Source organism: Lampetra planeri, chromosome 35 (assembly GCF_965212315.1).
Source record: "Lampetra planeri chromosome 35, kcLamPlan1.2.h2, whole genome shotgun sequence".
Taxonomy (NCBI): domain Eukaryota; kingdom Metazoa; phylum Chordata; class Hyperoartia; order Petromyzontiformes; family Petromyzontidae; genus Lampetra; species Lampetra planeri.
The window spans coordinates 1,934,140-1,961,251 of NC_136141.1; the positions used below are offsets into that span (position 1 = coordinate 1,934,140).

The 27,112-nt window shown below is 52.2% G+C and overlaps 1 protein-coding gene across 3 annotated transcripts in view; it reads right to left on the reverse strand.

The window, feature by feature from the left end:
- ITGB4 (integrin subunit beta 4) overlaps positions 1-27,112 on the reverse strand; it is a 62,163-nt gene that overhangs the window by 21,776 nt on the left and 13,275 nt on the right. For all 3 annotated transcript variants that reach the window (XM_078610881.1, XM_078610880.1, XM_078610879.1), the window contains exons 2-24: positions 22,848-22,930; positions 22,474-22,559; positions 22,196-22,291; positions 21,113-21,191; positions 20,188-20,319; positions 19,307-19,403; positions 16,629-16,800; positions 15,319-15,582; positions 14,016-14,105; positions 12,890-13,018; positions 11,540-11,704; positions 10,478-10,554; positions 9,107-9,330; positions 8,145-8,248; positions 6,948-7,037; positions 6,139-6,268; positions 5,624-5,746; positions 4,198-4,316; positions 3,007-3,043; positions 2,096-2,281; positions 1,095-1,198; positions 589-647; positions 243-266 (exon numbers count right to left, since the gene is read on the reverse strand). In XM_078610881.1, coding sequence (XP_078467007.1) covers positions 243-266; positions 589-647; positions 1,095-1,198; positions 2,096-2,281; positions 3,007-3,043; positions 4,198-4,316; positions 5,624-5,746; positions 6,139-6,268; positions 6,948-7,037; positions 8,145-8,248; positions 9,107-9,330; positions 10,478-10,554; positions 11,540-11,704; positions 12,890-13,018; positions 14,016-14,105; positions 15,319-15,582; positions 16,629-16,800; positions 19,307-19,403; positions 20,188-20,319; positions 21,113-21,191; positions 22,196-22,291; positions 22,474-22,559; positions 22,848-22,911 — 2,651 coding nt within the window. In that variant the 5' untranslated portion in view covers positions 22,912-22,930. The remainder of the gene's footprint in view (positions 1-242; positions 267-588; positions 648-1,094; positions 1,199-2,095; positions 2,282-3,006; positions 3,044-4,197; positions 4,317-5,623; positions 5,747-6,138; positions 6,269-6,947; positions 7,038-8,144; positions 8,249-9,106; positions 9,331-10,477; positions 10,555-11,539; positions 11,705-12,889; positions 13,019-14,015; positions 14,106-15,318; positions 15,583-16,628; positions 16,801-19,306; positions 19,404-20,187; positions 20,320-21,112; positions 21,192-22,195; positions 22,292-22,473; positions 22,560-22,847; positions 22,931-27,112) is intronic.

Genomic DNA, 27,112 nt, shown 5'->3' on the forward strand with positions numbered 1-27,112 from the left:
ACATACATACATACATAGCAGATTAAATTCATGAAAATAAAATCTATACGATTGTATGCAATGAAGTATGTTTTAATGGGCATCAGATGAAAACATAAATAGTTTAGAAGCTTGAGGTCACTTGACTTCTTAAAAAACTCAACGTTTATTTTCAACTTAATTTATTTGTTATCAGACGTCTGCTCGTGGTACACAATCTGCGTGGGAGGTGTAAGGCAAACCCTTCAGGGACAAACTCTCACCTTTTGCCAGCATTCGGCTGCAATCTGTAACAGCAAAACAATTCGGCATGAATTAGTTTGTGTTATGCATAATGGTCATAATAATAACAACGCCAATTATTTACCCCATGAACGTCTCAAAAAGGACGTGCACTCTGAAGCAAATGTTATGCAGAAGGGCCACTGCCAAACATCACCTCTTAAAAATGTTTGGTCCTGTTAAGGCCACAGCATTAGTAATGAACACAGTGTGTTAGCAGCACCACTACACTTTGTCAGCAACAGCACCAAACGATCCGAGTGAAGTGCACTGCTCATTGTCGGTGCGATTCAGTGGGTGGCGGACGCTGAGACGATGGTGACGCACCTCAGCACCGTGTTGCGGACGGTCTGCGTTCCGATGACGTTGCCGTACACCGTGTTCAGCTGCAAACGCGCAAACACAACGCGAGGTTGAACCAGAACGAGCCGCGCCACGGTGTCATCTTACGTTGGTGGGGCAGTGGTGACGATCGGGGTGGTGATGATGATCATGATGAGGGGTAGTCTAGCGGTTAGCGAGCTGCGCTACGAACCCGGCAACCCGAGTTCTATTCCCAATTACGGCCAACACCAGTGGGCCTACTGGGCCTCCACTAGGTCGACTCAGCCTCAAATGAGTACCTGGTGAGGTGTGTGAAATTATCGCCACTGGAGAGACAAAGGCGGTCGGGCGTGGTGCCGTCCACCCACCCCCTCGTGTGCCGTGCCGGCCCTCATAGGTGCTACTCGCTAACAGCACTTGCCCCAACAGTCTGTTGAGGCTATACGGGGAATCTTTGTATTTTTAGAGGTGTGTGTGTGTGGTGGTTGGAAGTGCTCCGTGCCACTCACATTTTGCTCCACCTCCTTGATGAGGGTCTTGTTCTCCGGAGTTCCCGGCTGCGCTAGGTTATCATTCATGAGCCGCGCCAGACGAAGGGTGATGCCATGGTACACTGACAAAGACAAAGATCCCCCATATAGCCGACATAGACGGTGGTGGCAAGTGCTGTGAGGGGCGGGGATGGTGCGGTCAGAACCACGTCCGACAACTATCGTCTTCCCTATGCTGGTAAACTCATACATTTCGTCTTCACGTCATTCTTATGGAGGCGATGATTACAACGTGTTCTGAAATGAAATATTTGTGGGCAAATTTTTCTTTTTTTTTTCATCATTTTCCAAAAATGTGGACTGTGACTCTGGCGTACACGGCCGCCTCCTTTTGCCGAATGACGCCGAGGGGTCTTCAGCGTCCAGCGTGAAGCGGACGGCGCAAAATATTTGAGAGTGAATACGTCCGCAGTGGTAACCAGGGCGGCCGCTGGGTTCCAACCGTGCGGAGAAACATAGGCCGCTCTCTAACATAGTGGGGTGGGAGTGGGGGGAATTCCATGAGCTATAAAGCTCTTTTTCACAGCTGTCTAGTCGGGGCACGGGGTGATGGCGTCATAACAACAGACAATGCAAAAGGAAAGTGTTGGAAAGGGAAACAAATCACTTGAAAAATATTATACGAATGAAACGAAACTTTTATCTTACCAGGTAATGCCCACTGAACTATTCGCTTATTTTTCAGAAGCGACCTCGCCACAAATGACAGTTCAACAAAGTGGCTCACCGCATGGAAATGTACAGCAGCAAAATAATCCAAAGAATCTAAAACGCAAGAGGCCCGAACGGTCACTCGGTCTCGTCACGTGATGCCGACAGCACAATTGGGGATCAAAATCATCGGGAGGGGGGGGGGGGGAATAAAACGATGAAGACGCGAACGATAGCGCCGAAGGCTGGCGAGGTTGGCGCCGCCGAAAGGTTTCCCCGGCGTGCGGGACACCGGCTTCTCGCCGCACCTGTCTCCTGCATGCTGGGAGGCGGGATGGTGGCCGCCGGCTTGTGGACGTTGTCCGTCACCTTCCACTTGACGATGTCGGGGCCGCCCAGGGGCCCGGCTCGGGCCAGCGGCGTGTCCACGTAGTCGGCCGTCAGCGCGTTCTGGTGGAACAGGTACTGGTCCTCCGTCCAGCCCACCGTGCGACCTGTGGGCGAGCGAACCGGCAAAACTCCGGCAACGTCTAGGACACCGCGCCGCCCGTGTCTCCCGTAGACACTGCCCACCTTCTGTAGACCCTTAATGAAATGGTGCCGCTGTGGAGAGATGTTAACTCCCTCGCCCGGTATGCAGGAGGCCGTGTGTTCGATCCTGACCCTGATGCCTGTTTATGTATTTGGAGTGTGCGTGTCTCTCTCTCTCCCTGTGGTCGCGTGGATTTTTCTCCGGCTCCTCCGGTTTTCCCCTCCACATTTAGAATCAATGTGCATTACGAGTATTGAGCTACTGTAAGTTTCCACACCATACGCCACTTAGATGAGCTATCATTTGTGATAAGCCAGGTGGCCTCTGAAAAAAGCTACATAGCTCAGTGGGCCTTACCTGGATGTTAAAAAAAAACGTAGACAATGTCCCCAATAGCCTTTCTACTGTAGACACCACGTGTCTCGTGTAGATAGCAACCCATCTCATCCGCCTTGGTGTAATGGTGAGCACACTGCACGTTGCAAGGCCAGGGGTCCGCCTGTTTGATCTCCTGGCACGGCCGTTTAAACATTGAGGCACCTTTATTAAAGCTTGCTCTGTGCACCCACGTGGTAGCTAAGGGTAGGATCATTATCAGAACATAATGTGGAATGCTTTGCTTGCCCAGGAAGGCGTTTACATTCAGGCTAGGCCTGATATGAGCTCTGAAAACGGCTGCGTGCTCACCTTTAGTCCAGGCTCCAATCGGAACCTTTTGGTATCCCTGTGGAGAAAAAGAAGCCACGTGATCAGATGTGAATACTGAGGAGGCGTTACACGGTCAGACAACGTAACGGGTAATAATTTCCATTAATCCACAGACCCTTTTGTCAATCCACTTCCGGATGGAGGCCTCCCCACACAGCCGTGCCGGTCAGAAGGGGTCATTCGACCGCACTTCCCTACGTGGGCTGCTCACTGCGAGTTGGTGAAGTTGTGGGGGTGGAACCAAGGACAGCCGTGGCTCCGAATCGAACTCGGGTCGCCAGGTTCATGGCGAGTGCGTGTGTGTGTACGAACGGAGCGGTAGTGTAGCGGTTAGCGCGCTGCGCTACTAACCTGGCGACCCGAGTTCGATTCCCACTCACGGCCAACGCCAGTGGTAATTATCTGAACTGCTCCTGGGCCTCCCCTAGGTCGACTCAGCCTCAAATGAGCACCTGGTGCGGTGTGTAAACATCGCCGCTGAGGTCGGGCATGGCGCTGGCCACCCACCCCCTCGTGTGCCATGCCGGCCTTCATAATTGCCCGTTAACAGCACTTGCCCCAACAATCTGTTACGGCTATAGGGGAGATCTTTGCCTCTGTACGAACCACCGCACCACCACTTTCTTCCCGCCACATGACGAGTATAATATCAGTGTGACACTGAAGTTTCAGGTAAACCCATTAAATGCGGTCTTAACGTCTGTTGTAGTTGTAAGGTAAAAGTGACAAAGGTGTGAATACCAGCGTCTCGGAGTGCATTAAAACAGGCGCTCCTCTCGAAGCTATTATCACAATGGCTCGCAAGCTTCAAGCCTGGACGATGAATTTACACACACACACACTCTCCATACGCTGAGAAGGAGTCTGCAGCTCACTCCGAAAGCAATCTTGCATTTCGTGCACTCCGTACAAGCTGTACGCAGTCACCCTCCAGCAGAGCGTTTACACAGTGATAACGAGAGAATTGTGCCGGTCCATTCCCTCTGCCCTGGTCTAAACTAAACTACATTTTTATTTCACTAGGTCAAGACTATATAGCTCTCTTTCAGAAGCGACCTGGCCACAAAGGAGAGCTCCACGAAGTGGCTTATCATCATCACGTGGACATTTGTAGCGGCCGGATGCTCCCGGCGCGTTGTTCCTCTCCGGGCGCCGTGCGTCAGCCGTCACCTTGCAGCAGGCGAAGCCGCCGACGCAGCACTTCCAGCACAGGAAGGCGAGCAGGCCGAGCAGCGGGATGAGGAGCATGATGAGGGGGATGAGCCACAGGAAGCCAGCCGCCGGGCACTCTGGGGAAGCGACAACGAGCGCACGGCACACGACGACGGCGTCACCACCACCGCGCCACGCCGCCACCGCTATGTCATCACCGCACCGCGCGTGCGTCACACAACGTCGGCACCGCACAGTGAACGGTATCGTCACAACCGCCGCACCACGCCACCACACGTCAGCAACGCACCACATCACGACCGCGCAGTAAAATGACATCGTCGCGACCACCGGACCACGGCACAATGTCACCACTGAATCGCATCACCAAACCGCAACGCCGCCACACACTGTACGATGCGATCACATCGCACCGTTTACACCCAAACGACATCGTCATTATTCATTTACGTGATTGTAAAAGCATCAACATGAAGCAGTCGAAATCCCAAGGCACGTCTACTCTCAAGTAGCCTGCAGGAAGTTTCCTGAGCGTGTTCCCTCATCGTTGACACACACACACGTCACAACGATTGGCCACGCAAAGGTAGATCAGCCCGGCGTGACCCCACATTTTATCGTGAGGCTTAGCAGACTCTCACGCAATCAATGCAAACACAGCAATACAAATCATCAAACGCTGCGAGCAACACAACTGCCAAAATATTTAAAATTATTATTTTTATTTGTAGTGCATCTCGATTAACTAACCTTTCAGGGCCTGCCCTTGGGAGTTTAGAATTGATGTCCAATTTGAACCTTTATACGTTATTTATATTTATTGATCGCGATTTGATTACATTTCCTATTCTCTGCATTCCGATCGTTTTTAAATCCTTTATATTAAGTTCACTTGCTTGCTTGTGCGCTTACGACCGTGCAAATCTTTCGGTCGTTTTTTAACCCACTTCCCGTGATCCAATCGAGCTGACATTTTGCACACAGACTCGTTGTGCGTGACAATTTATTTTCGTGAAAAAATTGTTCAAAATTTTTACACTTTTTAGGAAAAAATAAATTATATTTAATTACCAATTGCTTAATGGTGGCAGGCAATCATCTGACCCATAGGTGGCAGCCATCTCAAGCCAAAGAACGAGAGGACTCTAGCCACCACGCATATAAAGGATTTATAGTGAAAAACTTTGTTTTTACGGGTTAATTATTTTAAATATCGTTTGTTGCTGTAACTTTCTGACCCCCCACCCCGGCTGGACATGTGTGAAAAAGAAAACCTTCAAAGCTCGTCAGTTTTTTTTTATCCAGGAAAAAAAAAAATAATCTGATTCTGATGTTTGGCATAAAACCAAAAAATCGCACAATTTTTTTTTTCATTCCCGGAGCCAGCCACCAGGCAACGGCTGACCGTGTCGCGGCCTCTCACCCTTCTTCTTGAGCGTCTCGATCCTGTACTCGCTGCGGTCGTCCGGGGAGTTCTCCACCGTGTAGTGGTACACGCAGCCGTCCTCCTCGTCCTTGAACTTGCAAACCTCGAGCACCGAGTTGGCTGCACAGACAGACGGCAGGCGAGCGCGACACGCGCGGCCACGGCCAGCGTTGGCGCCACGTTTACCGCGTGTGTATGTGCATGCGTGTTGTGTGTGTGTTGTGTGTGTGTGTGCGTGTTGTGTGTGTGTTGTGTGTGTGTGTGTGCATGCGTGTTGTGTGTGTGTGTGTGCGTGTTGTGTGTGTGCGTGTGTGTTGTGTGTGTGTGCGTGTTGTGTGTGTGCGTGCGTGTGTTGTGTGTGTGCGTGCGTGTTGTGTATGTGCGTGCGTGTTGTGTATGTGCGTGCGTGTTGTGTGCGTGCGTGTTGTGTGCGTGCGTGTTGTGTGCGTGCGTGTTGTGTATGTGCGTGCGTGTTGTGTGCGTGTTGTGTGCGTGTTGTGTGAAGCACCGACCTCCCTTGAGCTCGTCGACCATGACGGTTTGCGGGGAGCATCGCCCGCACTCGTCGCCCTTCTTCTCGCCGGTGCCCCACGCCTGGCACTGCACGCAGGAGCGCGTGTCCTCGCACAGGCCCAGGCACTTCTGCTCGCACCGACGCACGCACGCACGCACGCACGCGCATCACCGCCGGGCACTCGGAGTCATCGGTGTCGCTCACGAGCCATCGTGGCAGGCAGCCGACTCGCTCGGCGTTTCCACGGCGGCACAGCGGCGACTCGCGCGCCGCTCTCTGGAATCCGGTGAGCCGAGTTTGATTCCCGGCCGCGGGTCGAAACCCTCCGCTCGTGATACGCACGTCGAATTGTGCACGTGGGAATCAATTCATTTGTGATTTACGTAAAATTATGCACGAATTATATCATGGTAGATGTAGGTTAACGGAGAAAATAAAACCGTATGAATGAGATAGTGAAAAGAAATTGGAAAAATGTCAATGAGATGGGATAAAAAATACACACAAAACATTGATTCTTAAAGGGGATCATGCCACCAAACCATGGCGAGTCACAGAATCTCTGACAGGGTGTATTGTTACCTACCTCGAGTTTCATGCACCAAAAACAAAGATCCCCGCATAACCCTCAACAGACTGTTGGAGCAAGTGCTGTTAGCGAGCACCTATTACTCCGGCTCCTCCCACACACCCGCCCACACGCACACCCCACGGCACATGAGAATTACCGCATAAAGCTTCTTCCAGGATGTGACCCCGGTACAAATAGTGGAGCTGCGTTGCCCCCCCCCCCTCACCACCACTCACCAGGCAGACCTCGCAGGTGGAGCCACTGAACTGCTGCTTGTCACACTCGCACACGCCGCAGCGACACGTCCCGCGGCCGTTACAGATTCCCTGCGAACACAACGAATCCGTCAGCTCCCCTTCTCGCCACAGAGGGGGAACAGCGCGGCCACGCAGCCACAGTGGCAGTGGATAGAGCAGTCGCTGATGCACGCGCGTGAGCGTGCGTGTAGGTCGACTCAGCCTCAAATGAGTACCTGGTGCGGTGTGTAAACATCGCCACTTGGGAGACAAAGGCGGCCAGGCGTGGTGCTGGCCACCCACCCCCTCGTGTACCGTTCTGGCCTTCATAGGTGCTCGCTAACAGCACTTGCCCCTACAGTCTGTTAAGGCTATACGGGGGATCTTTATCATTGTGTCCGGTAAAATGGACATGACTGGGCAGTTGGAGGCAGTCACCCTCCAACAATAGCAGAGGGTTACGCGAGCCACGCTCAAAACAACGAGCGGAGCGCCGATGAGGCAAAACGCAGCAAGTTGGCGCATTGGCCAGTCACCTCAGTCAAGTCAACCCATGGCAACTGGGTCTGTCCTGTGACCTCCTGCCAGCAAGCCTTTGACACTTCACACGGCCTCAAAATTCACCTGGCCTGGCACAAGCGCCGTGGTGCACTTAGTCACATATTCACTTTAAGATGTTTTTTGTTCATGTTTTTGTTTTTTGTTTGTTGCGGTTGCACCCGATTCAAGAGCTGAATGGCTCACAGGGCTATACCTAATAAATGAACTTGAACTTGAACCGCTACTTAGTGGTGGATGGCGGCTGTTGTTGTTTTGTGAGTGTGAAACCCTTTGTCTTTTCTTGGCGTGTGAATGTGTGAGTGAGTGTGTGAGTGAGTGTGTGAGTGAATGTGTGTGTCAGTCAATGAGTGTGTGAGTGAGTGAGTGTGTGAGTGTGTGAGTGAGTGTGTCTTTGTCTTTGAGTGTGTCAGTGAGTGAGTGTGTGAGTGTGTGAGTGAGTGAGTGTGTGAGTGAATGAGTGAGTGTGTGAGTGAGTGAGTGTCTCTTTGTCTTTGAGTGTGTGAGTGAGTGAGTGTGTCAGTGAGTGAGTGTGTCAGTTAGTGAGTGTGTCAGTGAGTGAGTATGTCAGTGAGTGAGTGTGTGAGTGAGTGTGTGAGTGAGTGAGTGTGTCAGTGAGTGAGTGAGTGTGGCACTCACCCCGCGGCCATCGCGACATGTTTCCACACCTAGGGGGCACTGGCACGCCTCCCCCGTCCAGCCGGCACTGCACTCACACTTCCCGCAGCTGCAGTCGCCGCGACCTGCACTCACACACACGGACATGGACACAGAGACGAGACAGAAAGATGCAACTAAAACCAGAATTTTTATATAAAATAAACTAAACTATTTTATTTTTACCGGGTAATTCCCACTGAGCTCTTTTTCAGAAGCGACCTGGCCCACGTGGAAATTGATAGCAGCCAAATACCTGAAACGCATGCCAGGCAAAGGGAGTTCACATTGAAAGATTGAAAATTAATTTCTTTCTAACGGCTTTTTTGTTGCGTTTAGTTCGTTGTCCTTCCCCACCGGCACCTCCGATTGGCACGGTTGGCTACATAGAGCGCGAAAGAAGTTCAGCGTTCATACAAACATACGTACAACATCTCCCCCATCCCCCAGGGTGAAGCCTAAACAGACTGATAATTGTTTTTTTACCCTTTTATTTGGCAACAAAACTGACACCTTTTTTTTACGAGGAGTCATGTTTCCATAGACCACAATACCTGCAGTCATAATGCAAAAAAACACATAACTCTGATAATGTATGCACTGTCCTTGAAGTTGATTGGTCCACACCCGAGACAGCTTTCCTTAGAGCCTAGTCTCACATGGTGTTGGAGCAGATGACGCCAAAAGGCGCACAACTCAAATACATTGCACCATCAGAGTATGAGAGCTCGGGGTGAAACATTTACACCATTGGAACCTCATTTGCCAGTAAAAAATATGATAATTTTTTTTTTCGTAAAAAAGGTGTCAGTTTTGTTGCCAGATAAAAGGGTAAAAAAACAATTATCATATTTCTTACTGGCAAATGAGGTTCCAATGGCCTAAACAGACTGTCGGGGCAAGATCCGCGCCAGCGGTGGGTTAGGGACGGCCCGCCTGCGCACCGTTGCAGATGATGCCGTTGGCGCGCGGGCACTGGAAGTTGTCGCACTCGCAGTACTGCCCGTAGTACTTCTCCAGCGGGTTGGGCCGCGGCCAGCAGAAGCAGCTGCCGCACACGCAGTCGCCGCGCTTCGAGCAGGGCTCCGAGTCGCCGGGCCGCGTGCACGACGCCGCGTTCACCAACTGCGACGTCCCCAGCTTGCTGCAGTTGCAGTTGGAGCCCAGCCTGCGCAGGGACGGCGGCACACGCACGGATGGGCACGCGCGGGCGGGTGGGCACCCCCCCCCCCTCCTCCCCGGCTCCCTGCCGCCCCCACCCCCCCGACACTTTTGTGTCATTTATTTTGTTGGGACGACCCAAAAGCTCAACTCTTCACGTCTCGCCAAGCTTGCTTTAGTCACGCTACGCCGATCCGCGCTTGTGCAAGGAATGTGTTGCTCATGGGAGCGTTCACAAAAGCAACTAGCATTCATTGGTAGTTGCGCAATAAACTAAACTATGAACTCTTTTTTTATTTCACCAGGTCAGGCCTACTAAGCTGCTATATAGCTCTTTTTAGAAGCGACTTGGCTATCACAAATGATAGCTCAACGAAGTGGCTTATCACGTGGAAATGCATAGCAGCCAAATACTCGAAACGCACGGCAATTCTGAATGTGGAGGAGAAAAAACGGAGGACCCAGAGAAAAATCCACGCGACCACGGGGAGAGACACGCAAACTCCAAATATACAGCAGCAGGCATCTGCGTCGGGATCGAACCCACGACCTCCTGTATACCAAGCGAGGTAGTTAACATCTCATAGCCAACGTGGCACCCAATAGGTAAAGGAGCAACCCCGCAACGTCTTGCTCAAGCCACTGCTGGCGGAAGGGCCTCCACTCGAGGCAACTCTCTCTAGAGAACCCCTCTGAAGTGGTGGTTCTTCTTCACCTGAGATGCACACACTCCCTGGGGGTACGAGATGCCCTTTCTTGTCAGAATTTTTATAAAGGTAAATAATCGAAAAACACAAACTAAGCACCACTACTTTGTTTCATCAAACCCTGTGTGTTTATTAACATTCTTATGGAGAACCAAAGGTGTGCAAGGCTGCAGTGAAGGTGAAGAATCACTGCCCTCCCACACTCAGGATGGGCCACCATCACGCGGTCCAACCTGTGAGGTGTCCCCAACCTGACCAGCGCCATCGACCGGGCCACGTCTCGGTGCGAGTGACCCACTGGCCAGTCGTTCTCTTTTGGAAGTGGTGGGGGAGACCTTACCCGCCCCCCCCCACCACCGCACGCGGCCTGCCGGTCGACTCGTGACGTGAGTCTAAGGCAAAGGTGGAAGTCGTTCCGGGTGGAGCCGAGCGAGCGCCGCCACGTACCAGCCATCGTTGCAGTAGCAGTGGCCGCAGGTCAAGCGTCCGTTCCCACTGCACATGGGGTTCGACACCGGCGTGGCCTGCGGGCGTGGCAGACAGAGGGCGAGGACACGGGGAGAGGCGGCGGCGGGGGGGGGGGGGAGCGAGACGGAGGGGAGTCAGCGTGAAGCCTACACCGGCGTGGCTCGCTGTGTTGTGCGTATGTGCAAAGACGGCCGCGGCATCGCGGCGCTTTCAGATGCGCTTCTGCGGCCGTCTGGAATGCTCTTCCTTCCGACACTAGGAAGCCACTGGAGCGATGCACTTTTAAATCATCTAGATTGAAAACTCATTTATTGAGGACTGCTTTTTGTGTTTCGTTTGTTGTTCCCCTTCCCCGTACCTCCGATTAGCGCAATTGGCTATGTACGGTGCGAAATAAATTCAACATATATGAAATAAGTACAACATGTATGTTGAACTTATTTCACACCGTACGTAGCCAACCGCGCTAATCGTAAGTGCGACAATCGGAGATTTGAGTGCAGACCGTCGCAGATCATCACTCGGGCCCCTCGCTGGCTCCTAATCGAATTCCGGATCAATCAAAGATCGCTCTCACCATCTTCAAGATCTTCTGTGGACTCACCTCTGCCTTCCTCTCCCTTCTCATCTCACTCTACACCCCTCCACGCACTCTCCTACATCTCCAGTCTGAGCTACTGCTCCAGGGAGGTTGCTCATTATCTTCTGCTGTCCCCAATGTCTGGAACTCTCTTCCCCCAGCCATCCTTACTGTCAACTCCCTGCCCTGTGTAAGTCTCAAGACCTTCATTTTTTCCCTCTGCCTGAGACTGACTCTCAGCGATGAATCGTACCACACGGTGGCCCATTGCGTGCTTCTCTCACCAATTTTACGTAGGGGCATCTACCGCAACGGTCGTAAATTGACGAACAGGTGGCATGCGGCAAAACGGCTGGTGACGAATTAACCGACTGCCGCTGCACCAACTGCTATTCGACGTAGCGCGACTGCTGGAGCGAGCGACAGATGACGAACTGGAAGGTTCCAGGTGCTCAGCTCACCTCGCACGGGCAGTCACACAGGATCTCCGCGTTGATGTTGAGGCCGTCGTAGAAGCGCGCCGGCTTCAGCGTGAAGTTGATGTTGCTGCGCTCCCTGGGTGTCATGTCGCACAGCGACCGCTCGTTATAACGCTCGTCCGCCGTCAGCTTCACGCGGTAGTTCACCTGCACGGCGACGCGGGTGGTAGCGGGGGGGGCGGGAGACGGGGTCACGGGGCACGTGAGAGCACGGAGAGATGATGCACGGGGATAAGGGGTCTCGGGGGAGATGGCGGTAGAGGGGAGATGGGGGTCACAGAGTTATGGTGACACAGGAACATGGGGACACAGGGTCATGGGGCACACGGGGGTCATGCGGGACGTGAGTACGTGAGGGCACAGGGACCGTGCATGGGGTCAGGACTCATCTGCCGTACTCCCATCTCCTGGCTACCTCGTTGCCCAAGCCCACAACCCCCGTTCATCTCAAGCAGTCTCCCATGCCGAGTGCTGATGCCTACAACACCTGGAATCCCAGAGCAGGTTCTCATGTAAGGCTCAACTCTGCTCAACTTCCAAGATCCGACGACATCAGGTGCATGCAGGCTGATTCGGCCACAGCCCGTGGGTCTGCACCACAGCATCGAGGGGGGTGGAGAGGACCGAGCCCCTCCTACATTCTGATAGTCAAAGTAAAAAAAGTGTGGGTACAACATTTGACCCTAGTGTCGGTTCGTAGCTTCAGCCTTTGCTCACACACACAGAGCGAGGGAGCGACAGCAGAACGCATGATAGATGACTGGGTCGTGCCCTCCCTCACTCTCAGAGTTTCTGGATGCTGCCCCCCTCTGCCCCCCCCCCTCTTTGAACTAATGGCGTGGTGGCGATATGTTAACTACCTCGCCTGGTAAACAAGAGGCCGTGGGTTCGATCCCGACCCTGACACCTGTATATTTTTAGTTTGCATGTTTTTCTCGCCGTGGTCATGTGGATTTTTCTCCGGGTCCTCCAGGTTTTTACCGCCATGTTTACAATCAACGTGAGTATTTGGCTGCTATAAATGTCCACGTGATAAGCCACTTCGTTGAGCTATCATTTGTGATAGCCAGGTCACTTCTGCAAAAGAGCTTCATATCTCAGTGGTGCTTTACCTGGTGAAATAAAAATATGAAAGTCGTTTTTTGTTCCACATAAATTGGCTGAATTCCACCGCAGAGAATCGATTTCCCTCAAAGGAGAAATCATTTTTAAGAGTTTAAAAAACGAGGTCATGAGGCAGGGCTGCTGCCGTGATCCGCCGCTTGGGCCCAGGAGCCGGGCCTGCGTCACCGCCGGACAACAGCGTGACCCAGCGGAGGAGGAGACACTCACGATCTGGCCCGGCGTCGCGGTCACCACGCTGGCGTCCTTCTCCGTGCCGTCGGCTGCCACCTGCAGGAACTCGGCCTTGAGGTAGCGCGGGAGCCCCTCGGCCTGCAGCTGCAGCTTGGAGCGCAGAGCCTGCACAAGGCCGGGAGCGCGCGGCGCATTAGAGAAGGGCCGGGCAGAGGAACGCCGGTCGCCACCAACACCGCCGCAGTCCGACTCTTACATCGACTGACAAGCAACAGACTTCATTTGCCCCTCGGATAGGTTGCCTGTGGGGCACAGCACCTGAGGGCTGCCCCCTGTTGTGGTTTTGCCGACGATCGCCCTTCACTTTGAAGACGCTGTCCAGGGAAATCTGTGGGCCTTCCTGGGACATTAACGGTCCCGGTAATTTTTTTTATTTATGTCGTAGTAATAATAGTACATCACACAAGACGGTGCATTTACATGTAGCTCTCCTCCCCTTCCTGTAGCGTGAGATATTCCTCTTCGCATGACATGTCCCGTTGATTTTTTAACCTCAGAGGTGGAAACCCAAGGGCTATTTGTATTTGTTACCAGAAGGAACCAGGGATCTAACAGGTATTGATGATCAGCTATGCACAACCTTTGATTCAGTAAAAAAAAACACGAGAGAAAATGTAAATTGTGCTAATCGTATGAGGTGTTAGAAATCGCCAAACTCTCTTCCCATTCATCTACAGCAGAAATAAACATTCCAAACAAAGCCTCAGATAAAAAAAGAAGCTAAATAATGAGAATTCAGCACGCAGACAAGGTGTGCGCGAATCACTTAGGAGCGTGTGGATAACGGCAGCAAGCACGGATCGTGGAGAATTGGACAAGAGAGACCTTTTATCTTCTTGGTTCGTTCGGTAAAGTCACGTAGAAGGGAAATAATAAAATAATACAAATAAAACATCATAAAATACAATGCAATGTTTTATTTTTATCATTTTATTATTTCCCTTCTACGTGACTTTACCGAAAGAACCAAGAAGATGAATCCCTGCAGTCACGAAAGCTTTAAATCGAAATTTATAGACGTTTTACCGTCGTAAAAGGTAACACAAAACACCCCCCCCCCCAACGGGGGGCGCCGGGCCGCTGGGCGTGACGGTGGCCGCACCTTGAAGGAGGACTGCAGCAGCTGGATGATGTTGGAGGAGTCCTCCTGGAGCTCTCCGTACGTCGAGTCCGGGAAGAACTTCGCCAGACTCTGCCAAGACACGGGCACGAGAAACACGGGCGGTCGACTTCCCTCGACCAACAACGACGACAACAACCGCCGCTCATCACTAATTCAGGCAGTGACGTCACCGCGGCGCTTGTGCCATGCTAGGTGCACTTTGAGGCCACGTGAAGTGTCGAAGGTGCCGTCGGTTGACTGACTGAGATGGCTGGCAGATGCGCCACCCGTGCCCCCTACTGTGCCAACTTTCTGCGTTTTAGCCGCCCGGATCTCTCCGCTCGTTGTTGTGAGCATCGCTCCTCCGCCCAAGGTTGTTGCTGGAGGGCGACTGCCTCCAACTCCCCAGAAGCGTCCTACACGAACCTCCGCCACAGAGGTCGATCTTGACACTGCTGCTACCAGTCATCGGCGAGTCCAATCAGCTCCACATCCTCCTGTACTCTAGCCCATGCCGCGCCCGTTTAGCCCCATCTATCTGGCGGAACAGAAGCTGCTTGGGCATGCGGTGGCTGGGCATGCGGGCCACATGGTCCAGCTACACACCACGTGACCTTGGAACTGCTTTTTGTGTTTAGTTTGTTGTCCGTCCCCCGCACCTCCGATTCGCGTGGTTGGCTACGTACGGTGTGGAAGAAGTTCAACATACATACAAAGATCCCTCGTGTAGCCTTTAACAGGCTGGTGGGGCAAGTGCTGTTAGCGAGTAGCACCTATGAAGGGTGGCCAACACCACGCCCGGTGGCCTTTGTCTCCCCAGTGGCGATGTTTACAAACCACACCAGGAACTCATTTGAGGCCGAGTCAACCTAGGGGAGGCCCCGGTTCAGATAATCGTCACCGATGTTGGCCGCGAGCGGGAATCGAACTCGGGTCGCCGGGTTCGTAGCGCAGCGCGCTAACTGCGACACCGCCGCTCCCCTTACACACACACGAAGATCCCCCGTCTAAATTAAATCACTACGTTTCGGAGGCAACACAAGCTTCGGAAGCTTGTGTTGCCTCCGAAACGTCGCGATTTAATTTAATTGTTTTTTCATTTATTTATTTTTACCCACGTGACTTTACCGAAAAAACCAAAGAGTATGAATCCTTGCAGTCACGAAAACTTCAAATCTGGAATCCCCCGTCTAACTTGAACAGAATGTTAAGGCGAGTGCTGTTAGCGAGCCGGCACGGCACACACACACACACACGCCAGCGCGCTCCGCGTGACACGCGGAGCGGGGGGCCTGGGCCTCACCGTGTACCACTCGATGGCGTGCTGCGTGACGGCAAAGATGGGGATGATGTTGTTCTTGCCCAGCAGGCGCACGAGCGTGGGCACGGAGGGGTAGTCCTGGGTCTCGCCCTCCGTGTAGTCGCCGTCGGGGGTCAGGTGGCACTGCTCGTCGTTGCGCTTGAGGATCCCCGCAAGGACGTTGGCGCCGTCGGCCTCGTAGTGGAAGGCCGACTCCGTGGAGAACACCAGCAGGTGGGTGGTGCGGTTGCGCCAGCCGATCTCCTTCTGCACGGTTTTAAAAAAAAGTTTTTTCAGTTTCATTTATGAGGTGTAGCCCTGTGAGCCATTCGGCTCTTGCATCGGGTGCAACCGCAACAAACAAAAACGTGAACAAGGAACATCTTAAAGTGACTACGCGCAAGCAGAAAAATCCAGGAAAAAACTGCAAAGTCTGCCAGAAAAAGCGCCGATTATCAATGCTGTGTGCAAAAATCCCAGTGGGATGCAAGTCAAACAATAACAACCATAAGACAATTTAGATTAAAGGTATCAGTCTAACTCTGTACGACAACAAACACATATGGATAAACCAAAACGTTTTCGAAATCACCAAAATAAAGCTATAAAAGCAATGTAACAGTGATCATAGGAACTGTGATTCAAATAAAAACGATATTACATAACATGTACGACCAAACTTTGCAGCCATAGCTGGCAGCATGAGTCACTCCATAACAGCAGGAGAATCAGTAGGAGTATCAAAACATTTACAGGTAGGAACAACAGGTTCCACACTGCCCACCAGGGATTATTTGTCTGTCTGTCGTGCATATTTGTCTGTCATGCGCTGTCCAACCAAGTTCCTACCTGCCCACTCCGAAAGAACGTGTTCAATGCATGGCGAGGTACGGAGGGCACGTCAGCGAGTGTGTGTCAGTGCCAGTATGTGTCTGTCTGTTGCCAGTGTGTGTCAGTGTGTCAGTGTGCGTGCGTGTCAGTGTGTGCGTGGTCCTCCACGAGGAGCAGGAGTGCAACGGTCATCGCGCTGCCCTACGAAGCCGGCGACCCGAGTTCAATTCCGGCCAACACCGGTGACGATTATCCGAAACGGTCCTGGACCTCCCCCGAGTCAACTCATTGTGCAAACATCGTCACTGGGGAGACAAAGGCGGCCGGTCGTGGTGTTGGCCACCCACCCCCTCACGGTGCATTGCCTTCCGTCATAGGTGCTCGCTAACACCCCCCCCCGCCACCACCTCCATCGTTGTACAGTACTTCTACGTCATCGAGCGCAGTGCCACCCTCGCCAACCTGCCCCCCCGTGCCCTCACCGTGCACACGGCCACTTGCAGCATGGCATCGAAGCCGCCCTCGGGAGCGTCGCGGTTGCCCGAGATCCGCTCGCCCTGCAGCTTGTCCTGGAAGTGCTGCACGTCGGACGTGAGCGGGATGACGTTCTTGAAGGAGAAGGGGGGGTCGCTGTCCTCCCACGGCTGCTTCAGCCTGGGGGGGTAAGGCGGGCGGGGTGGGGGGGGGGGGCAGGATACGCGTCGATGTTGATCGATGCTCCCCGCTCACTCGACCTCCGGCAAAGGTTGTTGGGGCCGTCCATAAATGACGTCACGTGATTTTGGACGATTTTGACCCCCCCACCCCCTTCGTCACATGGCGTCACAAAAAGTCAGACCCCCTCCCTCAAATATGACGTCACAAAGCTCTGCCCCCCCCCCCCTCCCAAAACCATTTTTCCATTTTAAAAAATAAACATGCTTCAAATCGCTTTAAACTATTGTCATTGTAGTGCGTATTTAATGTGGCGCTGCACTCTGATGTTGTAGGAGAAAACATTTATTAAAAAGACTACATTAACACCCCCCCCCCCACACACACACACACAGACCCTGTGGTCTTCGCTCCTGGTAGGCTCATGGTGATGCCATCACCTTGACTCTCCTCTATTTAAGACCGGAAGCAGGAAGACTTCCTCACAATTCTGGCAAATCGCCTGACGAGGCTGGTTGTAAACCAGCAGTGAAAACGTCGTGCTCAAATTGTTCGTGTTGTTGCGAGTTTACTCTCCAACGCCCAACAACCGGTGTGCTGAACTAGTGACGAATTGGCACGTTTTGTTTACGTGACAAGCCTCACTAATTGGCCGTGTCGGGTGGTGGCGGGTTTAACGACACATCCATATTCACGCGATCCAACCCCTCCCCCCAAAAAAACCCTTTATTTTTGGAATTAAACTCACTGATCGGTGTGCCAACCACCGCCCCAGCTGCCCACCTCGCAGCGGTGCACGGCAATTGCCCGTCATTGCCGAACACAAGGGAATGAATGCCCTGTTGCCCCGCTTAAGACGGAGCTCACCAACGTTCCTGCGGCGCACTACCGCAGCAACGGTGCAGTCAGGATGCGCGCCTCGTTGTCCTTGACATATGCGACGTGTAAAACATGTAACGGAGCACTTGCTAAAATAAAAAAAACCTCGTCCCATGCAAGCACAATCAACCTCGGATATTCGCACCCCTTTCTCTCTTTTATCTTTACTGCCCAAGTGCGGGTCCACGGATCAAGCTCCCCCCAGTGCATCGGACCGCACTCCTCTCCACTCCCCCCCCCCCCCTTCTTGAACTGGCAGCACGGCTCCCTCGACGATCATTTCCAAGCCGCAGCTTTGAGCCGGAGCGTTGCGGTGCAATTGACGCGCAGAGCTCCGCACAGGCGCATTCCGGAATCCGCTGCTCTGCAGCCATCTCGTGGCCACCCCCACGGGACGAGCCCACGACACGAGGTGTTACATTTCGATTTAAAGCTTTCGTGACTGCAGGGATTCATCTTCTTGGTTCTTTCGGTAAAGTCACGTAGAAGGGAAGCAATAAAATAAAAAAAATAATAAAAATAAAACATGTCTCCCCGACAGACCTGGTCTTCACCTGAGGACGGCTGCTTGCATTGTGGCCGAAACGTCGTGATAATTATTTTGTTATGTTTTATTTTTATTATTTTATTGCTTCCCTTCTATGTGACTTTACCGAAAGAACCAAGAAGACGAGGTGTTACGTCCGCGTGCAAGGAGATTGCACTTGTAACGTTGCGCAACGGACGTTCAACAACTTGCAAAAAGTGGCCAAACCCCCCACTATCGCCATTCACGTAAAACTTATTTTTTATGTTGTCTTAGCATGCTTGTTTTCCCAGGAAAGTTTCACCAAGCCTGAGGGCTCTCTTTTTAATGACAAGCCCCACTCGTTATCTCAACCGCCACGATGCTACGTACTATTTTATACTCGGGACCTGGTCGCCCTTTGGCGTCGTTCTCTGGTCTGACACTGATGGTGAGACTAGGCCATAAAGAAGGCTGCTGTCTCTGGTGTAGGCCAATCAGTTTCAAGGACAATGCCCATATAAATATCAGAGTCATGTTTTGTTTGCATGTTCACCACAAGTACGTGTGTGGTTGATGCAGACAGGATTCCTTGCAAAAGATTTCCATTTGGTGTTTGAACATCTTAACACCTGTTTTATTGCCAGAAAGGGTAAAACCTATTCTTATTTATTCATACTCTTATAACTGTTGCAAGCACCTTGGAGTAAGGCGTTGTATAAATGCGATTTAAGATGAAGGTGAGAACAAGCAGCAAACGCGCCATTGGCAGGGAGCGTCACTGGCTGCGTGATGAGCGGTTGTGGTGGTGAGATGTTAACTTCCTCGCCTGGTGTGCAGGAGGTCGTGGGTTCCATCCCAACCTTGGCGCCTGCTGCTGTATATTTTGCACCCATCTGTCTTCCCGTGGTCACGTGGATTTTTCTCCGGATCCTCCGGTTATCCCCTCCACGTTTAGAAACGTGGGTTTAGAGTATTTGGCTGTGGCTATAAATTGACACGTGATAAGCCACGTCACTGGCCACGCCATTTATGAAAAAGAGCTGTAATAGTACAGTGGGCCTTACCTGGTAAAAAAAAAAAAGTTTATAGTTTAGAAAAACACGACCGCAGTGTCCTCACTTTTCCGGCCGCATGTCCGTCTGCGGCGCCACCACCTTGTCGACGAACTTGCCGAAGCCAATGTGGAAATCCTCGGAGAGCTCCTGCACGACGCCAGCTGCAGCCACACACAGCGCACGAGATGCAGTGCGTGAGGTATGGAGCACGGGACACGGCGCACGGGACACGGCGCACGGGATGCAGAGCACGGGACGCTGAGCACGTGTACGAGACACAACACACGAGACACAGCACACAGGATACAACGGATGGGACACTGCACATTGACGCAGCAACGCGGGACAGCACGGAGCTCACGAGTGCAGCCAACGCTGTCGGTAGAGGCGAGCGTGTACCCGAATCGTGTCCGTGGGCATGGACACCCAGAGGGATAAATTTTGCCCAGGCCTCACACAAAAGATGTTAACTCCCTCGCCTGGTATGCAGGAGATCGTGGGTTCGATCCTGACCCTGACGCCTGCTGTATATTTGGAGTTTGCATGTTTCTCTCCCCGTGGTCGCATGGATTTTTCTCCGGGTCCTCCGATTTTTCCCTCCACATTTAGAATCAACGTGCGATTAGAGTACTTGGCTGCTATCAATTTCCACACGATAAGCCATTTCGGTGAGCTATCATGCGTGATATGTCGCTTCTGAATAAGAGCGAAATAGCTCAGTGAGGCCTTGCCTGGTAAAATGAAAATGAGTTTAGTTTACAAAAGAGGGCCGCATGGCGGGCCTGTGTTGTTTATTTTTTGAGTCGCGAATTACAGAGCAGCCCCCCACGTGGTATTCTGCCGAGGGCCCTCCAGGAACCTTTGGGCAGCCCTGTGCACGTGCGACGCTTTTGTTGATCCACCGCTGGACGAGGAGCCCCCCCCACTGGGAGCCCACGAACTCACCCAGCTGTTTGCCCAGCTTCTTGAGGTTGTCCAAGTCGTCGTTCATGGAGTTGGAGTCGTCCATGAGGAAGTAGAGGTCGACAGGCGTCTTGAGGGGCTCAATTACCTGCATGTCAAACTTGAGCGAGTCCCCTGCACACGTACAGAGACAAAAATCGCCCGTATAGCCTTAACAGACTGTTGGGGCAAGTGCTTTTAGCAGGTAGCACCTATGAAGGCCGGAGCGGTACACGAGGGGGTGGGTGGCCAGCACCATGCTTGGCCGCCTTTGTCTCCCGAGTGGCGATGTTTACGCAGCAGGTACTCATTTGAGGCCGAGTCGACCCAGAGGAGGCCCAGGACCAGTTCAGATTATCGTCACTGCTGTTGGCCATGAGCGGGAATCGAACTCGTGTGGCTGGGTTTGTAGTGCAGTGCAGCGCTAAGTGGTACACTACCGCTCCCCTGCACATGCACCTCCGATTTGCACGGTTGGCTTCGTACGGTGCAAAAGAAGTTCAGCATACACACGCACGCACGCACGCCACCTCGTCAGGGAACCCCATAACACTCGTAATCTGCGTCTATACCATGACCCGAGTTTGATTTCTGATGAGGGGATGTTTGTCTGCGTCATTGTATCTGCGTCATTGTGTCACCCTGTGCACTTCTGTCTGTTCCACTGTATCTGTGCCACTGTATCGCTGCACCTTTATCACTCTGCGAAGACGAAACTTTTTGCCGAATATAGATTCAAAAATGACCGACGTCACCTTGATTATGCAAAGCCGGCTGAGATTCCTGTTACGCGTGTGATATATATTTAAAGCGCTTGTTTTTTGCATTCTCTAGATGAAGTGTGTTCGTCGACCGGGGCCTGGAGTTCGATCCTCGCTGCTCATTCTAAACAGGCTGTGTGGGTATGTCTGGTGGACTCGTGGCTCACCTGGTCTCATCTTGATGTTCATGGACTGCGGAGAAACTTGGGCGTAGCGTGAGCTCATCATGTCCGAAGTGGACAAACTCTGCGACACAAAATCAGACGAGAGGACGCGCATTTCGTCGACACGCACACACGCAGCTGAAACCGGTAGCCCGACAGCCCTGCCACTCGTACCACTGTCCCACTAGCACATCCGAGCTGAGCCAGCGCACTTCACGGTACCGGCGGATTTCCACCGGGTATTTGACGTGCCGAGTCGGATCCAAACCGTGATAGGCTGACCTCACAAGACATCCGAATCTACCTTGGGGCCAAGCATTGTCCAGGGGCGGGGATAACGATGCATTCATTGTGTGTGACGTGGGTCAGTATTTGTTGACGTGCAATGCCAGCGGCACGGCACGGCTTCTGCAGTGGAAAAGAAACCCGGAGCCTCCAGAGGCGAGCGGGGCTAGCTCGGCACAGCCTCGGCGCGGCTCGGTAGTGCAGTGGAAAAGAGGTATTGGTGCCAGCTGTCGGCACAGACTCACTCGTTCCTCCAGCTCCGCGAGAATGCGCAACACGAGTCTCAACCAAATTTGAAGCCCTATGAATTCACATTTTAAGTATTCGCCTCACCATCGTGCGACAGCCTCGGAGCGCTTGGGAAAGTGCGACCCCTGTATGTACACGTATGTATGTTGAACTTCTTTCGCACAGAACGTAGCCAATCATGCTCATCGGAGGCGCGACCCCCTGATGTGTAAAGGGACCAAAGGCGACGTGAAGGATTTTTAGGGGCCCTGCAAAACATGCGGTCTTCCGCAGCTGTTCTCTGGGACATGGCGTGTACCGTTCCGTGAGTTTTCCGAACGGATCCTCCGTCTCATGACACAAACACCGATTATTATCGCAGTTGGAATAAATGTGCGCGGGTCCGAAAAGAACGATCTTTTCTTTTTCAATCATTACCGATCGATGATCGATCGGCACGTCGTCGGCACGCCCCAAAATACAAACCCGCGATAAGAGGCTCCACCCCGGGACGCTGCATCAGTTGGCGGTTCCTCGTTACCCGCCGGGGCGTCGCGTGCCCCCTTCGCTCACCTTCATCACTTCGGAGGACGTGCGCACCATCGTGATCTGGCCGCATCGCTTGGCCTGAAGATTCTCCAGCAGGTCGCAGCGCTTCTCCGTGAAACCCTGTCGCACGCCGGAGAAGGTGGGGGCACAAGTCATTCCCCAACTCAATGGAAGGTCGCTCCTTCATCTCTCCTGCACCCCCCCCCTCCCCCCGTGTCTAAGACTTCATCCTCCTGCGCGGCTTCCGCACCGCCGAGAGGCTTGGCGCGGTGGTCGGCCGGACGTGCGACCGTGCACCTCACCTCCTCGAAGCAGTAGGAGCACTTGGGGCCGATCTTGAGGCATTCCCTGCAGGTGAGGGGGTTGTTTGAGAGACATTGGTTTATCCCTGTGGGGGGGGGGGGCAGAGAGGGGGGAGGGGAGAAGACGCATCACACCCCACCCAATTCCGCCCTGCTACCACTCGACTCGTTGGGGGGGGCCACCATACACATTTAGAATCAACATCACGCGTTTAAGAGTATTTGGCTGCTATCAATTTCCACGAGATAAGCCACTTTGTTGAGTTATCACTTGTGGCCAGGTCGCTTCTCAAAAAGAGCTACACAGCTCAGTGGGGGCCTTACCTGGTAAAATAAAATAAAAAACAGCTTCGTTAGTTCTAGCCTTGACTCACCTTGGGTCTGCCCGTGACTCAGGCCAAAGGCAGCCAGGAGCACCAAGAGCCACGCTGCCTCCATGCCCTCTCTCTCTCTGTCCCTGCAGGTGAAAAAGACAGACACAGACATGCCCACTGAGCCCCTTGTAAGCTCCCAAGGACCAAACGCTGCCTGTGCGCCAGCCTGCCCGTGCTGGCACGGCGCGTGAGTGGGACAATGTCTGGTGTGCGGCATTGCCACCTTGTCAGAGGTTGACCAGGACAGTCTGGGATTTGGCGTCTTTGTCCGGGTAGCAGCAAGAATTGATTTTTATATCGAGATTTGGTACCGGTATTTCCACGTTGAACTTTTCACTGCGGTAAACTGGCACAGTTTTGATAACAAGACGTGGGCTGACCGAGAAGTATGGCCCCATGAAAAGTGTGGCAGCCACAGAGGGGTAGCCAGAGCCACAGTTGTATCCCCAGTGTTCATATTTCCACACTGTACCACGTACAGTACTCATTTAAGGCTGAGTAGATCTAGAGGTGGCCGAGGCCTGGTACAGATTTCACTCGCCATTCATGGCTGGGAACCGAACTCTGCTCAATGGGTTTGTAGTGCAGTGCGCGAACTACGCCACCACTCTCCACAAACAAGCAACAAAAACAAAGATCCCCCGTGTAGCCTTAACAGACCGTTGGGGCAAGTGCTGTTAGCGAGTAACACCTATGAAGGCCGGCACGGCACACGAGGTGGGTGGGTGGCCTGCACCACGCCACAGCCGCCTTTGTCTCCCTAGTGGCGATGTTTACACACCGCACCAGGTACTAATTTAGAGGCTGAGTCGACCTAGAGGAGGCCCCAGACCGGTTCAGATAATCGTCACTGGTGTTGGCCGTGAGCACGTAAAGTATGTTACGGAGGCGCTCGCATTCATACACGCATGGACCCAAGCCAACATGCAAATATTCACACTGGCACACACACGTCAAATGTGATGTCAACGGATCACTGTAGCTGGTACTCATTTAAAGGCTGAGTGGACCTAGAGGTGGCTGTGGACTGGTTCAGATATGACTTGCTACATACGCACGTACATAAATCTACCCTTAGAGTATGCCCAGTCGCGAACACAAAGACAAAGGTCTGGTTTAGTCTTGCATACCGAATACCAAAGCGCCTTAACTTTACACGCATGCAAAGTCAAACTCGGCGGGTTCACACGAGGTCCTGGCCATAAAATTGGCCAACCCTGCAGCCCAATAAAATGTCACTGATAGACCAGAGTAGACTAAACAGGGTTTCTGTGACACGGGGGCAAACAAAGAAAATGTTTGATTAAGTCTCGCACGGTCGCACCCAGGGCTGTCATATTTCGTGTCTCCTCTTGCCTCATCCCATCGTCGTCACGCTCACGGTCTCGAATATTTAACGCTGTATGGGGCGCGCTCCATCTACGCAGAATGCAGCCAACTACAGCTCCGTAGTGGGCATCTCTGCGCAATGTTACGCTGCCGCTCCAATTAAAATTTAGAACACAACGTGCAACATTTCCATTAAAATACATTTAAACTGCGCTTTAAATCAGCGTCTGTGTTCTTTCCCACTGTTGTTGAAAACAAATCTTACGGTGTTTGTCAAGGGGGGGGGCCCCCCCAACTCGTAGCTCTGGTCACCAGGGCGGGCGAGGGGGGGCAATGCACCCCCTCTGCTCCCCACGCTGCTCGTTATGCCACTGACAAGGGCTCATTTTTACCCGAAGAATGATGGGCTACGTACGACCCAGGTCAACTGAACATGGCCATGTGTTGTTTTTTCGGTTAGATCGCGTAAATATAAATGTGTCGTTAAACCTGCTACCACCCGACACAGCCAATTAGTAAGGTTTGTCACGTTAACAGAACGTGCCAATTCGTTACCAGTACAGCACCACCGGTGTGTTGGATAGAGAATATCCACATCGATGTGTTGCTCTCCAACACACCGGTGTGCTGTACTAGTAACGAATTGGCACGTTCTGTTTACGTGACAAACCTTACTAATCGGCTGTGTCGGGTGGTGGCGGGATTTAACGACACATTTATCTTTACGCGATCTAACCCAAAAAAAAAACCTGCATTATGGTTGATATTGGTCGCGAAAGCCAACGTGTTGAACTGAACATGACCAACATTTTCAACCACGTCACTCTCATGGAGGGGAGTGGGAAGTGCAGTGGTCAACGTACTGCGCCGTGAACAACGGAGACCTAAGTTTGATTGCCGGCCACGGATAACACCAGTGGCGAGTGATACTCTATCTGAATTGTTTTTGGACCACCGCGCTGTCACCAGCCTGCACTGACAAGCAATTGGGAAGTAGGGGCCATCACGCCGCGTGTCCAACAAAGGGCCGTGAGGCCTTCATCTGAGAGGGAATTGACGCAGCGCTGCAATTGAGTATTAATTTGTTGTGCTTGTTACTTCTGTTGATGTGCTTTGTGAACATTTTAAACTGGCATCGTTCGCATCTTCAGGAGACTGGAGGTTACTCGTGCAACAATTTTTTTTAAATATGTATATAAATCAAGAATTGTAGTTTAGAAGAAAAAAAAATATCACCACTTATTCAGAACGGGGCTGGTGCCGGTCCGTAAGTCAGCTTTAAAAGTAATCAGGCCGAGGAGATGAGGGTTTTCAGTCTATTGCCAACGAATCGCGATGGACGGTCTGATAGCAGCTATCAAGAAACCCCGAGGAATGATGTTTGTTGGCCGTGAAAAGCACACGCAGCACACGAGCTGTCACTGCCCATCCCCTCTCAGATCAAAATCCAGTTATGCAGGTGTCAGGAGCATGAAGTTGTATCATTATTGCTGGACTTGCCTGGAAAACTGGTGACATGCACACGTTTACAAACATCTTCCACTTCCCCAGCAAACGCACGCTTCTGGTGCCTGTGACAGACGAGGTGCATCTTCGATGCCATGTGGAGTGTCAAAGTTTCACAGGGCAAGGAGCCACGGGAAATTCCCAGGTGTGATGGGCGATCGTAACTGAGATGACTGTCAGATAAACCACGTGTGCAGTGACAACTCACGGCGCATTTTAACTGCCCGACGCTCTGCTTGTTGTTGTGAGTGCCATTTCGCTACTTGTTGTTTCTCAAAGGTTGCTGGCAACTGTTCGGTGGCGTCTGTCATGAACCTCCTCGCACAGCGGCTGACCTTGACACTGCTGGCACCAGCCGATGGACGCTAAGTCCGCTCACCTTCAGGTCTTCCCGTACTGCATCAGCCCATCTCGTCTCTGGTATGTGCCGCACCCATTCAGCCCCCAACACATGGAAACGTTAGAGTGCTGTACGGGACTGTGCTTTAAAAGTATTTATGACTCACCGATCCTCTACAGAGACTACTAAATGCCTCAATAACCTCGATAAATATGTACAATGTTGCCAATATCACCCCTGCCGTATGAAATCATTAAGTAACACATTTTTTACAGCCCTTTGTCAATCCACTGTTAGAGGAAGGCCTAGCCTACACTGTGTCGGGCATGTTTGTGTCACCATACTTCACCCCACTGATGTGTGTACATTGAACTTTTATTTCCCACCGTGCGTAGTCAACCGCGCTAATCGGAAGTTCGGGGGAAGGACAACAATCTACACACAAAGCCAAAGCCAGAAATGCGACTTGAGCCGTTGGGGCTCATTGTGCAGTGTGCCAACTATTGTGCAAAAGTGTTCATCCAGCAGTGGATTGACAAAGGCCCGTTCATTTAATATTTACGTTTATAATATGACATAGAGTCAAAATGTGATACATTCACTTTGTCCAGTTTTTTGTTGCTGTTATAAAGTAACGCAGTCTTCACGTATCACTCCACACCCAATACAAAATTGTTTGCAATCTGAAAATTTGTGCATGGCACTTGCCCCGCGTCTCTTTTTATCACGACGGTTTCGTTGTGTGTCGCGCGTTCGTTGATCCGGCAAAAGGCGTCTCTGCCTTAGAGCCACTCCCTCGCGACCTCGATGAACCACGAGACTGTGGATTTTATCATCCGTTCTGCATCGCAGTGGCTTTTGCAACACCAACTGCTCACGTTCCCATGATTCCAGCCCTTGTCAGCAAAAGAGGTGTGTGGGTGGGGAGCGGTGACACAGTGATCGTCACCATTTATCCCTTGATATCCACCCCTTGCGAAAGTATAGGTCACTACCTGATGGGCCCACATACCTGTCAACCCCATATCAGTGCCCTACCTGAGACCAATTCAGACCTCACTGGTCACCCCGTGCACCTTATAAATCTCAA